The following is a 14,173-nucleotide window of genomic DNA, read 5'->3' on the forward strand; positions in this document are numbered from 1 at the left end:
ACAGGTCAGTTGGCATTAGTCTTTAAGAAACTGACCATGATAAATCCAAAGATTGAGTTTTATTATTAGACTTTATTTTAAAAACACCCTTTTGGCAAGCGAATTTCACTGCAATAATGTTTTATTAGCACAAACAATTAAAATGAATCAGAAATCGACTTTAACTAGGCCCAAATGCTCCTGTCTACACAACAATGAACCTTTTATCACATGCTTTGTAGAGGCCTATAGTAAACTTGATTCACATTAGTATGTAGATTTCTCATGATGTAGCAAGTTATTACATAATGACCTTGATTTTATTAAGTTGAAGAGTGCTTTAATTTCAGAACAGTACATAATTTAGAAATTAAGAAAATTTGAGGGCTAAAATTGAGATTTCACAAATGTGTATTTAAATGTAGTAATTTATCCAACACTGAAATCATGTTTTCTTCATCCACATCATTCCAAAGCCATATAAATTTACCTGGATGATCTTTTTCAAATTTAACAACAGGAGAATGAATGCATTTACTCTTAAATTCTTTCCTTCGATAACTATTACCTCAATAACCCAACCACACAAGAATTGAACTATAAAGCTTTCTTAAACTTGTCATTTTCGCTGAATGAAAAAAAAAAAAAAAAAAACAGCTTTGGATGAAACACGGATCAAATTACAGTTTAGAAAATCCACCAATTTACAACAGGTTTTTTCTACATTTACCATATTTAGTTTTGAATGTGGTATTTGCAACAGATTCTAAAACATCTGAAGCACTTTTTTTTTTAAATGTAGGGTCAGGCAGGTATGGATTTTTTTATTTTTATTTTATTATTTGTTATATGTATGGACATTAGACCACTTCTATTATAGATTGGTATCAGGATGTTTCAACCACTACAACAAAAAGGGTTTCAAAAAATGTGCCTACCCTACATTTAAGGAGAAAATGGGTGGCTCTTAAAAAGAGACATTCGAATCAGGTGAGAAGGAGTGAGATGAAATAGTAACTAGCTGTTGAAACCATGAAAACGCTCAAAGTTAAAAAAAACCTGAGAGAAAAATAATAATAATTCATGAATCTGAGAGACAGATCAAATATTAGAAGATGTAGTTATTCACCATTTAAACAGCAACAAACAAACTCTTTAATAGATAAGGTGGGTGGCTCTTAAAAGAGCCTTTGTGGTAGCTGAAATCTTCAGATCCCGCTTTACTTCGAGCTGGTGTATTTGGTGACGGCCTTTGTGCCCTCGGACACGGCGTGTTTGGCCAGCTCTCCGGGCAGCAGCAGACGCACGGCGGTCTGGATCTCTCTAGAAGTGATGGTGGAGCGCTTGTTGTAGTGCGCGAGGCGAGACGACTCACCGGCGATGCGCTCGAAGATGTCGTTGACGAAAGAGTTCATGATGCCCATCGCCTTGGAGGAGATGCCGGTGTCAGGATGAACCTGCTTCAGGACTTTATAGACATAGATAGCATAGCTCTCCTTCCTGGACTTTCTGCGTTTCTTTCCTCCCTTACCGGCGGCGGTCTTGGTGGCGGCCTTCTTAGATCCCTTTTTAGGCGCAGACTTTGCTGGTTCAGGCATGATGATGAGTATTCAGAAATCTGACGACTCAGTGTAAAATCCAATGCGATACAGAGGCATTTATTCGCTCCTTATGTTAATTTTCAAAGAGATTCGAGATCTGCTGATTGCCTGTTTTCATAGGCCAAACCCATAAACTCGTATTTCATTGGACAACTCAAAGAATCACGAGAGGAACAAGTGCCAATCACGAGCGGTTAAATTATAGCCCCTCCTACTGCCAAATGTTTGAGTGACACGCCACAGGACACTGTTTCCTTTGTTCATTTCCCGCTATTTATTTGCGTCTTGATAACATTTTGAAGAAAAAGCCAAATATTACGCATGATCGTGTAATCTGGAAACTCCTTTTTGAAGGGAATTAATAATAGCAACTATAGAAAGTCTCTTAAAGCCCCTTTACCGCTGACGTTTCACTTTTATTTTCACCATTTTCTTTTTTTTTTTCTTGTTTCTGTAAATCACTTTAAAGTCCAATAGGTGGTGAATCTCTATGAAATGTGCTTCTGAAAGAAGTTTATAGAACTCAAATTTGTGTGCGACTTTAATGCAATTATACAGTGAACCTTATGTGACGCTGGACCACAAAACCAGTCACATCGGTGAGATTTATACATCATATAAAAGCTGAATAAATAAGCTTTCCATTGATGTATGGTTTGTTAGGGTAGGACAATATTTGGCCGGGATACAACTATTTGAACATCTGGAATCTGATGGTGCCAAAAAAATAAAAAATAAAATCGAAACATTGAGAAACCTTTAAATTTGTCCATTTATGCTCGCGATTGTGCTGCATTCACTCACATAAATAAAATGTTTTATATTATGGTAGGAAATTTACAAAAATATTTTCATGGAACATTATTTTTACTTAATATTCTAATGATTTTTGGCATAAAAGAAAAATCTATAATTTTGACCCATACAATGTATTGTTGGCTATTGCCACAAATATACCCTTGCTACGTGTGACTGATTTTGTGGTCCAGGATCAAATATTCAGTAAAGACAAATGAAAACTATCCTTGCAGAATTATAATTTTTCCTACAACAATTTCGAATTGTATCGTTTACTTTCAAGAAAAGCATGAACCATTAACACAGATGTGGCAAGACTCTTTAACTGAAAGTGTGTGTGGCTCTTAAAAGAGCCGTTGGGTTTGAATAGTTTCTCCTGGTTTCAAGTGTTTATCCGCCGAAGCCGTACAGGGTGCGTCCCTGTCTCTTCAGCGCGTACACAACATCCATGGCGGTGACGGTCTTTCTCTTGGCGTGCTCGGTGTAAGTGACGGCATCGCGGATCACGTTCTCCAGAAACACCTTCAACACTCCGCGGGTCTCCTCGTAGATCAGACCGGAGATGCGCTTGACGCCGCCGCGGCGAGCCAGACGACGAATGGCGGGTTTGGTGATTCCCTGGATGTTATCGCGCAGAACTTTACGGTGACGCTTAGCGCCTCCTTTCCCAAGTCCTTTCCCGCCTTTGCCTCTTCCAGACATGTTTCACACACAGTTATCAATCGATGACAACAAATGTACGTTCAGCGTGGAAAGGAGGCTTTTCATATTTACTTACAGGACCTGATAGAAACCAAGACGACGTCACAAGGCGCAAAACGCCCCTCCCCTCAATATAGTTCCAGCACAAAACAATGTGGTTCAACCCAAATCATGATCTAACGAGGCCTGTCCGACTTCTTTCATGTTTTATAAGATTTATTTCATTTGATGAAGAGGATATTATAATATCATCATAATATACTGAGATACTGAATGGTAATGAAATGTGCTAATCTAGAAGTACAGCATAGTACATTTTGTATTAAACAATTCGGATATATTTGCAGAATATAAATGATTTCAGGCTTCAGTGGTTTATACTGTATGTCTACCTTTAGCTGAACTTGCACCTGTAGAAGAGTAATCTCTAAAGTTGGCATTCAACTTGCGCTCAAAGTTTCAAAACAGACCATATACCACTATCAGGGAGTAAGATAGCTGGAAGAAAAGAGTTGGGGGAAAAAAAAACAACCACTGTTGTCTTGTTTGGGAAAACTGTTTGAAGATGAAACGAAGCTTTAGTAAATATGAAGATACATTTCTAGCTCCGTGGAAACTATCCACAACATTGGAATCTGAGTGCGCAGTTTATTTGTGTGATTCTCACTCTGTACAACTGACATTATAGTATTCAAGTGAAATAAAAAGAATATAGATCTATATAAACATTAAAAAAACATAACAGCTTTAATTACATACCAATAATTCATATTTCCTTATGTCTAAGTAGTTTGTAATAGGGTTAGGATTAGATTTATAGTAATGGTTACTGATGATTTAGAGAACGGTGACATTTAATCCCACCGGTCACAATAGTGACCGTAAAAAAATGTTTCATTTCTAAGGCTATAAAAATGTTACTGAATGATCTATCAATGCATTTCCAGCAGATATTGAAATAATAAAGGGTCTCAATGAAATATGTGCAATGTCGCATGTTTACTGTAAATTGTCACATGACCAGAGCTGTTTACTTCCTGTTTGCGCCAAGAGAAGAGGATGGCACCAAGAAAGCTCCCAAAGAATATGTTAGTAAAGTATGTTAACATAAAGATAGGACATAGATTTTTGGTACACATCATGTTTAAGGTGTCTACTATTGATATATGCATTTGCAATTACTCAACTTTTTTTAATGTGGTCATAGAACTCACAAACATGTCAGCGGCAACAATAGTGACCGGTGGGATAACCCATTGTATCTACATGCTAATACACATAGGCTAACTGTTCTACCTTACTTTCTGCTGCTACCTAACTTTCTACCTAATTTTACACACAGACACACACACACACACGCACGCACGCACGCACACACACACACACACACACACACACACACACACACACACACACACAGCACAGGTCAAATAGACCTATATTCAGTCTGTCCAATGGTTGATACAACACACACAAACACACAAACACACACACACACACACACAGACAGACAGACAGACAGACAGACAGACAGACAGACAGCACAGGTCAAATAGACCTATATTCAGTCTGTCCAATGGTTGATACAACACACACACACACACACACACACACACACACACACACAGGTCAAATAGACCTTTATTCAGTCTGTCCAATGGTTGATACAACACACACACACACACACACACACACACACACACACACACACACACACACACACACACACACACACACAGGTCAAATAGACCTATATTCAGTCTCTCCAATGGTTGATACAACACACACACACACACACACACACACACACACACACACACACACACACACACACACACACACACACACACACAAAAAAAAAACACACACACACACACACACACACACACACACTGCACAGGTCAAATAGACCTATATTCAGTCTGTCCAATGGTTGATACAACACACACAAACACACTGCACAGGTAAAATAGACCTATATTCAGTCTGTCCAATGGTTGATACAACACAGTATCCCACCGGTCACAATTGTGACCGATCGTAAAACACACTTTTTCATGAAAATTTCAAAAAAATGATGATTGTTTCAAAGGGATACTAATGACACATGATTTGGATATTTTTGTGTCTGGGAAAAATTTGGGATTAAATGGGTTAATGTAATGCATGAAAGCAATTTTCTACTCATATTGAGTTAAACTGAAAATGATCTCGTTCAGTGCAGTTTTGGTGGCTCTTAAAAGAGCCGTTGTGGGTTGACGCAGACGCGGATTTAAGCGCGCTCTCCGCGGATGCGGCGGGCCAGCTGAATATCTTTGGGCATGATGGTGACCCTCTTGGCGTGGATGGCGCACAGGTTGGTGTCCTCGAACAGACCGACCAAATAAGCCTCGCTAGACTCCTGCAGGGCCATGACAGCGGAGCTCTGGAAGCGCAGATCCGTCTTGAAGTCTTGAGCGATTTCTCTCACCAGCCGCTGGAAGGGCAGTTTGCGGATCAGCAGCTCGGTGGACTTCTGATAGCGGCGGATCTCCCGCAGAGCCACGGTCCCGGGCCGGTAGCGATGAGGCTTCTTGACGCCGCCGGTGGCCGGAGCGCTCTTACGGGCGGCTTTAGTAGCGAGCTGCTTCCTCGGGGCTTTACCACCGGTGGATTTACGAGCGGTCTGCTTGGTTCTTGCCATTGCTGCGGTCTTTCTCTCGAGTTTTGCTTGCGCTGGAAGGAAATGCTGCTATACGTTATACACCCGCTTTTAAAGCATTTTACCGCCACGAGCTCATAGTGTCGCGAGGATGCAGACCATGTGATTGGCTAATACGTGCCAGCCAATGACTGCGCGTTTCCTCTTTTTCAAACAAGTGGAAGGTTTCCCGCTCGAGCTGCTTTTGTTCTGTTGAATACTTTATATCAAACAGTGTACTATGTAACACCTCCCTGGTCTTTATACTCACACCGTTGTATTTATTTGTTCTGAAATACTCGCCTTAGTTCCCAGTGGTTGTGCAGATCTCGGATTAGAACAAGATCACATTACAGTCTGTAGCCTATAAAAGCACTGCAGCGAGACACACTAGGGTTTTCCATCCGTCCCGTAAAATAGTAAGAGTAACATTGACCATTTTTTGTTATTAAGCCAAGATGTAAATAGCTTTTTATTTTGGATAATTTTTAAATAAATGATATACATCGTCAATACAGAATCAGAGCTTGGTAGACTAATTTGAATATTAAGGGAGATGGGTTGGGTGACAAACACACATTAGGGGATCATCATGTGCTTATGACAAACATGCACGCCTGCGACTGTAACGTTAACTGTTACCTGTAATCGTCGATGATGCAAAGCAATCATATTTTACTCGTTTAATGGGTAATTTTCTCCCTCAACCAAACACCTTTATAGGATTTATAAAAGTTACAAACGAAAAACACTCTTCTCAGATAAAATGTGTGGCTCTTAAAAGAGCCTTTTGGTCTAAATATGACAAATTTGACTGCATTTATTTCGATTTGGAGGGTTTCTCGGTCTTCTTGGGCAGCAGCACGGCCTGGATGTTGGGCAGCACGCCGCCCTGAGCGATGGTCACTCGGCCCAAAAGTTTGTTGAGCTCCTCGTCGTTGCGCACCGCCAGCTGCAGGTGACGAGGGATGATGCGGGTCTTCTTGTTGTCCCGAGCGGCGTTTCCAGCCAGCTCCAGAATCTCAGCGGTGAGATACTCGAGCACCGCCGCCAGATAAACAGGAGCTCCGGCACCGACGCGCTCGCCGTAGTTTCCTTTTCGAAGAAGCCTGTGAACACGCCCGACGGGGAACTGCAGTCCCGCCCTAGAGGAGCGAGTCTTAGCCTTCGCTCTGGCTTTACCACCGGTTTTACCTCTTCCGCTCATTTTCTTTTCTTAATATCAGATATTACAATCTTTTAAGCCAAAGTAAACAGAGTGAGTACACGTTTCTCCACTTACTGCCTTTAAAGGGGAATGCAGGTCGCCCATTGGTTTAGAATCTATAAAAATTCAAACCAATCACTGGCCTTCGCTCCAAAGCCCAACCCCCTATTCTAGCGGGAATAATTATGCACCAATGACCATCAAGATAAAAGAGCTGAAACTTTGTGATAGAAAATTCATGAAAATGCTTAACAGATGTTTAGGGAATTAATATTAATTTAACAATGTCTTTTTTTCTGTGCACACAGTTAATATGTGTAAAAAAGAAATTTAACTAAAATGGTGAAATAACTATTTAAACAAGCTTTTCAAATAATTCACATCAATATCAACATGCTACTAGGGTTTGATACCCACACTTTATAACATGTTTATATGCACACCATATAACATCTATATATATGGATATTATACACTGTTCCTACCAAAAGTACTACACATTTCACACACTATATTCTGTGCACAATGGCCTTCTGATACTATGTTATATATTATGTTTCAAATGTAATATTGGAGTATTATCATCACCCATATAGCCGGATGTGGGGTTGTTTTTATTCTGTTTGTGTGTTGTATCCTATTTGGACTGTGATTACTGCCTAAACCCTCATAAGCTTTTTGGCCCTTTTTAATATATTTTTGTATGAAATAGAGCACTCAACTTGAGTGATTCAAGACTAGGTCACTTATTTTTAACAAAAAGTATTTTATAGTTTTTTTTATAGTTAGCCCTCACGGTGTGCAGTCCGCCTCGCCCGCTGTCACAATTCACAAAAGCGTGGCAGAGGCACACAACCATCTGGCAAAATGCGCTGTAGAGACAATCGATTAATCATTAACATCCCTAGTCTCTACACACATACATGGAGAATTTTCACAAATTTGTGCAGGTCAAATTGGTGAAAGTGTATGTGGCCTCTATAACAGCATTCCACGGGCATGCACGTTGATAATTGCCCAGTAGGTAGAAATGACAACAGGTGTTACGATTCTTAAAGGAACACGCCGACTTTTTGGGACTTTAGCTTATTTACCGTATCCCTCAGAGTTAGATAAGTCCATACATACCCTTCTCATCTCTGTGCTTGCCGTAACTCTGTCTGACGCACCCAGAAGAAGAAGCTGAAACTAGTGATAGAAGATTGCTCATTCAAATGTGAAATAACGTGATCATCAAACATTAAACAGCATGTAGGCCTAAATCAAAACTGCTTAATGTTACCAAATGAAATGAAGCGTAACCCATAATGAGAAAATGACTGTGAAGCTTTGGGGTTGTTGGACTCGATCTACGCCATCTGTGTTTTGATCATCGTTCTGAATCTGATCACGGGGTAGTCTTTGACAAAAATTAGATTTTATCAACGTTTTTGTTTAAAATGTTGCCTTTCTTTATGAAACTTACCGACATTTAAGTGTTGATTAAAAAGGATACATGAAACTAATAAAATGTTTATTAAAGTAGGCTACAGTTAAAGGTATTTTTCAAGTATAAAAAATAATATCTACATTTGAACATAGTAGTATACTTCAAGTGCAAAAATAATATATAAATAGTAAACTATAAGTATAATGTTATGTTCTCTTAAAGAGAAGTATTCTTGCAGTATAACTAGTAGTTTACTGAGAGTACACTTCAGTTCGTACTTTCATCAATAAAAAAAAAAGTACTACTTGTATTAAAATAGTAAACTAGTATACTTATAAATTAACTTGTAGTACAGATGCATTACAAATGAGAAACCTAGTTGTGTACTTAAAGTTTACTACTGTTACACTATAGTAGGACACTTAAACGTATACTTTTATATACTAAAAGTGGGCTAATTTAGTCCCTAGCAGTATTGAAAGAGTACTTACAAGTTTACGACAAGTACACATTGATATTAGTATAATTACTACATAAAGTATACTTAAAAAATATACTTGAACATTACTTAAAGGTATAGCGGAGGATCTTTCCAAATTTTAGATAAGACCCGCCCTCTCCACTTTTTGAAAAGTTTGATTGATTCACCAGAATGATTGACAATTAGGAGGACCAATAGTATAGGTTACCCACCAGGAAGTAAAACATCCTCCGCTATACCTTTAAGTATACTTCATAAAATGAACTTGAAGTATACGTCTTTTTCGTAAGGGTAGACATAAGGCCACCTTTTGCTTCTTTGATCGTATTTGTAATAACAAAATAAAATAGTAAAAATAACCATTGTAGGAAACTCAGAAGCGGATACCAGGAGACTTGGTTGTTTCTTCAGCAGGATTATTTATTGAGAACACGAGCTGTTGGTAGGTGCAGTCCTTAAAAGTGTTGACCTTACACACAGCCTTACAGATAATCAAATAATCTAAAGACATCACAGGCAGTTACCCCCGACTGTGAAGATAATGCTACCCCCCAATTGTATAAACATCACATGGCCACAAGAACTATATGTAAACATTCACACATAGTTTGACTCTCAGTAGGAAGAACAAAGACTGACAAAACCCCTTCACTGGAAACTATATTGAATCTAATCAGTAAATTGATGCCTTCACGTTCTTGAATGCCCAACACAGTGTATTTCACCTTAGTTTTTCATGTGATGTAAGGATGCAGGATCAACAGATCTTAAACAGATTCTTAAATTTGTAACCCCACACCATGGGAACTATGAATTTGGATCTACTGTGAAGTTTTAGTATAAAGCTGGTGAGAACATTTTTGCAAGCCCCCATGTCTCTGTTAGTAAGTTGACAATTAATATTGTTTCATGAAACGCATTAATATTAATTTGTGTGTGTATATATATGTTTCCCTCCTTATAATCCAGAAGTTTTGGGATTGAATATCTTCTGCCGCATGATCTTCAGAGAAAGTGAGTATTTATAATACTGTAAATGATACTGTTCCTTCTGTGTGAGGAAATGCAAACACAGGTAAAGCATGCAGACTCCAGCTCATGACTTTTCAAACTTGTATAACTTCTGTAAAACACAAAATATTTTGAAGAATGTTGGTAACCAAACATTGGACCAGGTTGTACGGACAAAAAAAAAAAAAAAAAAAAAAAAAGAAGACATCAAAATATCTTTTATGTTCCACAGAAGAAAGTCACTAAAACAGGTTGAAAAGACTTGAGGGTGAGTTAATGACAGAATTTTCATCCTATAATATAATGATCTCATCAAGTCACATTTGTAAGATATTTCACCCACTTGGGATAGAAACAGCGTAAACCGCTTTAATTAATACAAATATGATTTGGTTGGTTTTATTTTGGTGCATTATTGAAGTATTTTACTGCATTCAGCACCTGGGGAAATACTGATCCCTTCCCTAATGGGTCTAGTAATAAAAATAAATACTCCAGACATTTTTTTTTTTTTTCATATGTAGTTTATTTACAAAAATAGTGTACAGTTTCCTCAAATTAACATAAAATAGAGGGTGTGTAATTGAAGGCACATTGTGCACCCAGGTTTGAACACACTCAATCATTGTTGTGCCATTCCTGGAAACAGTTCCTGTTCAACTGAAGACACAAATGAACATCACATGCCTGGCATTTCCATGGTGTTTGTTGCTTCTTGCCACGCACTGCTTTGCAATGCACACATATGCGGCGACCAACAGTGGCAATTCTTCTGACATTGGAGGTCAGCTCAGCTCCTGGAACCGGCACATGGTCATTACTGGTCTGTTCTGGATCTGCTTTCTCAGACACACCACAGAGCTCTGCAACAAGCTCTTCCATAAACGTCTTGTGTGTCATGTTGCCGTGTAGCTCCTTGTGCAATATGAAAGCGTTGGTGGCAGCAACGTCCAAGAAGTGTAGAAAGACTTTTCTGTACCACTTCATGGTGTTGTGCTGTGCAGTGTAGTACTGCAAGAGCTGATCGGACGGGTCAACACTTGTCATGTGCTGGTTGTAAGCGCTCACAGGCGCAGGACATGGAAAAGACTTTGTCCTCCGTGTCTCTTGTGCTTTCACTTGTCGTTTCACACGGTCTCCTGTATAGGCAGCATGGATGGTGGAACAAACAGACATCTCTTGTTTGTCCATCCACTTCACACACACAAGAGGCCCATCCCGAATCCACCAGATGGATCCCCTGCTGGACTTTTTGGTCAATGGATTAGATGCACTCCGTGGGAAGTCCTTCCTATACTCTCTGTAAGTCCCACAAGCACCAAACTTCATAGCAAACAAGTCTGTTAAGAGCTTTGGACTTGTATAGAAATCATCCATGTACACATGGTACCCAGAGCCCAAAACTTTCTTGTCCAGAAGAGACATCACAGCATCATAAGAAAGCCCACGGCCTGTGGGAAAGATGTTCTTGCCCGTGTACACAGAGAGGTCCACAGTATATCCATTCGACGAGTCCGCCAGGACAAAAAACTTGAAGCCCAGCTTTGCTGGCTCGGCTTTCGTGAATCTTCTCATTCCTGCATTTGCTCTGCATGCCACCAGTCTTTCCTTCACAGCCAAATTTCTTCTGGGATGATAAAAGGTTTTGCACGCAAGACGGATGGTGTCCATGAGGGGTCTGACCCTGAAGAGCTGGTCATGTTCAGCTGTTCCCCTCTTTTTGTCATTTTCCTTGTCTGCCTCTGGGTGACTTATGTGCAAATTCCATGAAATGGTGCGGTATCGGTCCCTAGACATGACTGTGGCGGGAAAGGGCACAGAGAAGAGACTGTCCTGCCGCCAGTAGTCAGCGATGGAGCTCATCTTCACCGAGGCCATGTAGAAAACGAGTCCAATGTAGCGGTACAGCTCGTCAACACTGACATCTGTCCAACTGTATTTGCGACCCTTTGCGAGTGCCCTGGCAGCCTGAGCGTTTGTGTTGTGGCACAGATTTGACACAGCGCTCTCTGAGAAAAACAGTTTGAAAAGACTCATAGGAGAGTGCGAGTCAGCAAGACTCGACTGCGGCCCAGGTTCCCGAGCTGGCAGGAATCTCAGAGACTTTGGAGCCACATCGACATCAGTCTCTTCCCTCCATGACAGCGTCTTGGCTCTCTTTAAAACAGGAATCTGGTCACTGTCATTCTCACATCTGTGGGGGGAGAAAACAAAAGTGAGCATGTTGACAAAAGGATCACAACATTATCAATTACTAATACTGATATATTGGCCACTCATTAAAAAGCTATTTACACATTCATCCATGCACATATACTTGGCTTAGATTAATTTTGATTACATGCACTGTGAAATAATATGTCATTGTCACTTGTAAAATGACGGGGTAAACGTGCACTTACACATTAAGATTCTCAACCGCGTTGAAAACTGAACGATGATTGTGTCCTGTGTGAGGTTCACCTGAAGGAACCACATTCCTAAGAAAAGGTACAAGCACAAATATTAGTAAACAATTAGCTTATGTTGTCCAAGGTGGCAAACCAGTGCATGCATAAGTGATAGACCCTTTTCACATTTCCGGGTTTCTCAGAAGAGAAAATCATCCTAGTTAATTTGCTCAAATAGAAAAACTTCACAATAGTGTGTTCACAACTTTCAAAAGAATAAAAGAAATATAGAGAGCTTAATAACGGCAGTCAAGAAGAGAGAAAGATGTTTATCTCACGGTCACTCACACAGCCGCAGTATTAGAAACACCCTATTTTTTTGTAATTTGATGCAACGGTGATATATTACCATGTGTAGTTATAAACGTGCATACGTTTAAATAGCAATTATAATTATAATAATAATAAACACTCTGCAGGATTCACGATGCTTATCACCATTAAAACTAGTCATCACAGTCTGTGAAAAGGGTCTATTGATAATTAATGGATATACGGTCGCGCGCTTAAATGGCTGTTGATGGGGCATCGACACGCTTCTGTTATTCACATTCAAAACATTTACACCTCAGCAGATGTTGGAGAACACAGTTAAGCTCCGTTGCTAAATTTCTCTCTCGCTCTCAATCTCGCTCTCTCCACATTATAATATAACAGGTATTGTTTTAAGACATTTAGATGTTCTAAAAGTCCACAGGACAACACATTTCACTCATATCACAAACTGGTAGATATCGTCTGGCCATATTGGTCTGAAACAGCAATATGCGGCTCTAATAACTAAAATAAGAATAAACGGCTTACTCTTCAGAAAATGTGTCCTGCGCTGGATCAAACTGCTCCTCAAAATGTAGGCCTTCATCATCAACGTCTTCATCATCTTCTGACTCTGAGGAACAAGTCAATTCTTCCTCACTGTCTATGATCATCCGAAGAGCTTCCTCGTGTGCGTGACGTGCCATCTTGACGAAAAAGTCAATAAAGCCAAACAAAAGTTTGGCGCCAGTTTTATCCTGTTGATCGGGGGCGTTTCCCACAATGACGTCATTACCATGTGAATGACGCGCTCTGTCGGTGGGCGTGGCCAGACCGGCGCTAAACGGGAACAGGAAAACTCCCTTCAACTTTGTAATTTGGAAAAACTCTCTTTATTTCTGGATTTTAGATGTTTCTTCCCTCTTTCGTCGGCCGTCTTGGTGAGCGCCTTCTTTGAGGACAGATTTCACTGGTTCGGGAATGTTAATCTTCAGCTCACAGTGGATATTCTTCTTCTTTTGATATTTGCGGCAGACTAGACGCTACAATGGCGTATTGCTGCCCTCCTCAGTTCATTTGAAGAATTAATAGATTTAACAGATTATATCCTTATATATAGTCCAGTCCAGTGTAAAAAGTTGATGACAAATCTTGTTGTCTCATAGTCCTTAGTACAGAGTAATGATTTTAATAAATAACTAAACAACAGTTCTGAGTACATGAGATTTATTTTTGTACGATGACATACACAGTCCATTAGAGCATGGCACACAGTTTCTACTTCTCCACATATGCATCTGCCATCTGGATGTTTTCCAACCATTGCCAGCCCATAATTCAATGCACACCTCATACCTAAACCTATATTTATGGAATGATTCACTGTTGACTGAATAGAAAAATAATGTCTGCCTTTATTTCCCTTTTCCCATTCTGTTTGCCAGAATTTCATTAGTTCTTGCTGAATAATATATTTACAATCAACCTTCCATACATTACTTCAAATTCTACTTAATTTCTATGTACAGCTTTTTTGTTGTTGTTGCCATTTCATCAGCCTCTTCACTCCCCTGAATTCA

The 14,173-nt window shown here is 39.6% G+C and overlaps 5 protein-coding genes across 5 annotated transcripts; all 5 read right to left on the reverse strand.

Annotated features, from left to right (window-relative positions):
• Nucleotides 1-306: 306 nt before the first annotated feature.
• LOC309491113 (histone H2B-like) lies at nucleotides 307-1,621 on the reverse strand. The gene has a single exon (XM_082160563.1). The coding sequence runs from the start codon at nucleotides 1,575-1,577 to the stop codon at nucleotides 1,200-1,202; it is 378 nt and encodes a 125-aa protein (XP_082016689.1). The 5' UTR covers nucleotides 1,578-1,621; the 3' UTR covers nucleotides 307-1,199.
• Nucleotides 1,622-2,572: 951 nt separating this feature from the next.
• LOC309491117 (histone H4) lies at nucleotides 2,573-3,108 on the reverse strand. The gene has a single exon (XM_082160567.1). The coding sequence runs from the start codon at nucleotides 3,078-3,080 to the stop codon at nucleotides 2,769-2,771; it is 312 nt and encodes a 103-aa protein (XP_082016693.1). The 5' UTR covers nucleotides 3,081-3,108; the 3' UTR covers nucleotides 2,573-2,768.
• A 2,204-nt stretch (nucleotides 3,109-5,312) lies between these two features.
• LOC309491108 (histone H3.2-like) lies at nucleotides 5,313-5,805 on the reverse strand. Its single transcript, XM_082160558.1, has one exon. The coding sequence runs from the start codon at nucleotides 5,761-5,763 to the stop codon at nucleotides 5,353-5,355; it is 411 nt and encodes a 136-aa protein (XP_082016684.1). The 5' UTR covers nucleotides 5,764-5,805; the 3' UTR covers nucleotides 5,313-5,352.
• A 737-nt stretch (nucleotides 5,806-6,542) lies between these two features.
• LOC309491111 (histone H2A-like) lies at nucleotides 6,543-7,003 on the reverse strand. The gene has a single exon (XM_082160561.1). The coding sequence runs from the start codon at nucleotides 6,965-6,967 to the stop codon at nucleotides 6,581-6,583; it is 387 nt and encodes a 128-aa protein (XP_082016687.1). The 5' UTR covers nucleotides 6,968-7,003; the 3' UTR covers nucleotides 6,543-6,580.
• A 3,046-nt stretch (nucleotides 7,004-10,049) lies between these two features.
• On the reverse strand, nucleotides 10,050-13,427 carry LOC309491047 (piggyBac transposable element-derived protein 4-like). The gene is made up of 3 exons (XM_082160460.1): nucleotides 13,143-13,427; nucleotides 12,291-12,368; nucleotides 10,050-12,082 (listed from the first exon to the last, which is right to left on the reverse strand). The coding sequence occupies exons 1-3, from the start codon at nucleotides 13,298-13,300 to the stop codon at nucleotides 10,507-10,509; spliced, it is 1,812 nt and encodes a 603-aa protein (XP_082016586.1). The 5' UTR covers nucleotides 13,301-13,427; the 3' UTR covers nucleotides 10,050-10,506.
• Between the last annotated feature and the right edge of the window lie 746 nt (nucleotides 13,428-14,173).

This window comes from Leuciscus leuciscus (genome assembly GCF_965113295.1).
Source record: "Leuciscus leuciscus genome assembly, chromosome: 25".
Taxonomy (NCBI): Eukaryota; Metazoa; Chordata; class Actinopteri; order Cypriniformes; family Leuciscidae; genus Leuciscus; species Leuciscus leuciscus.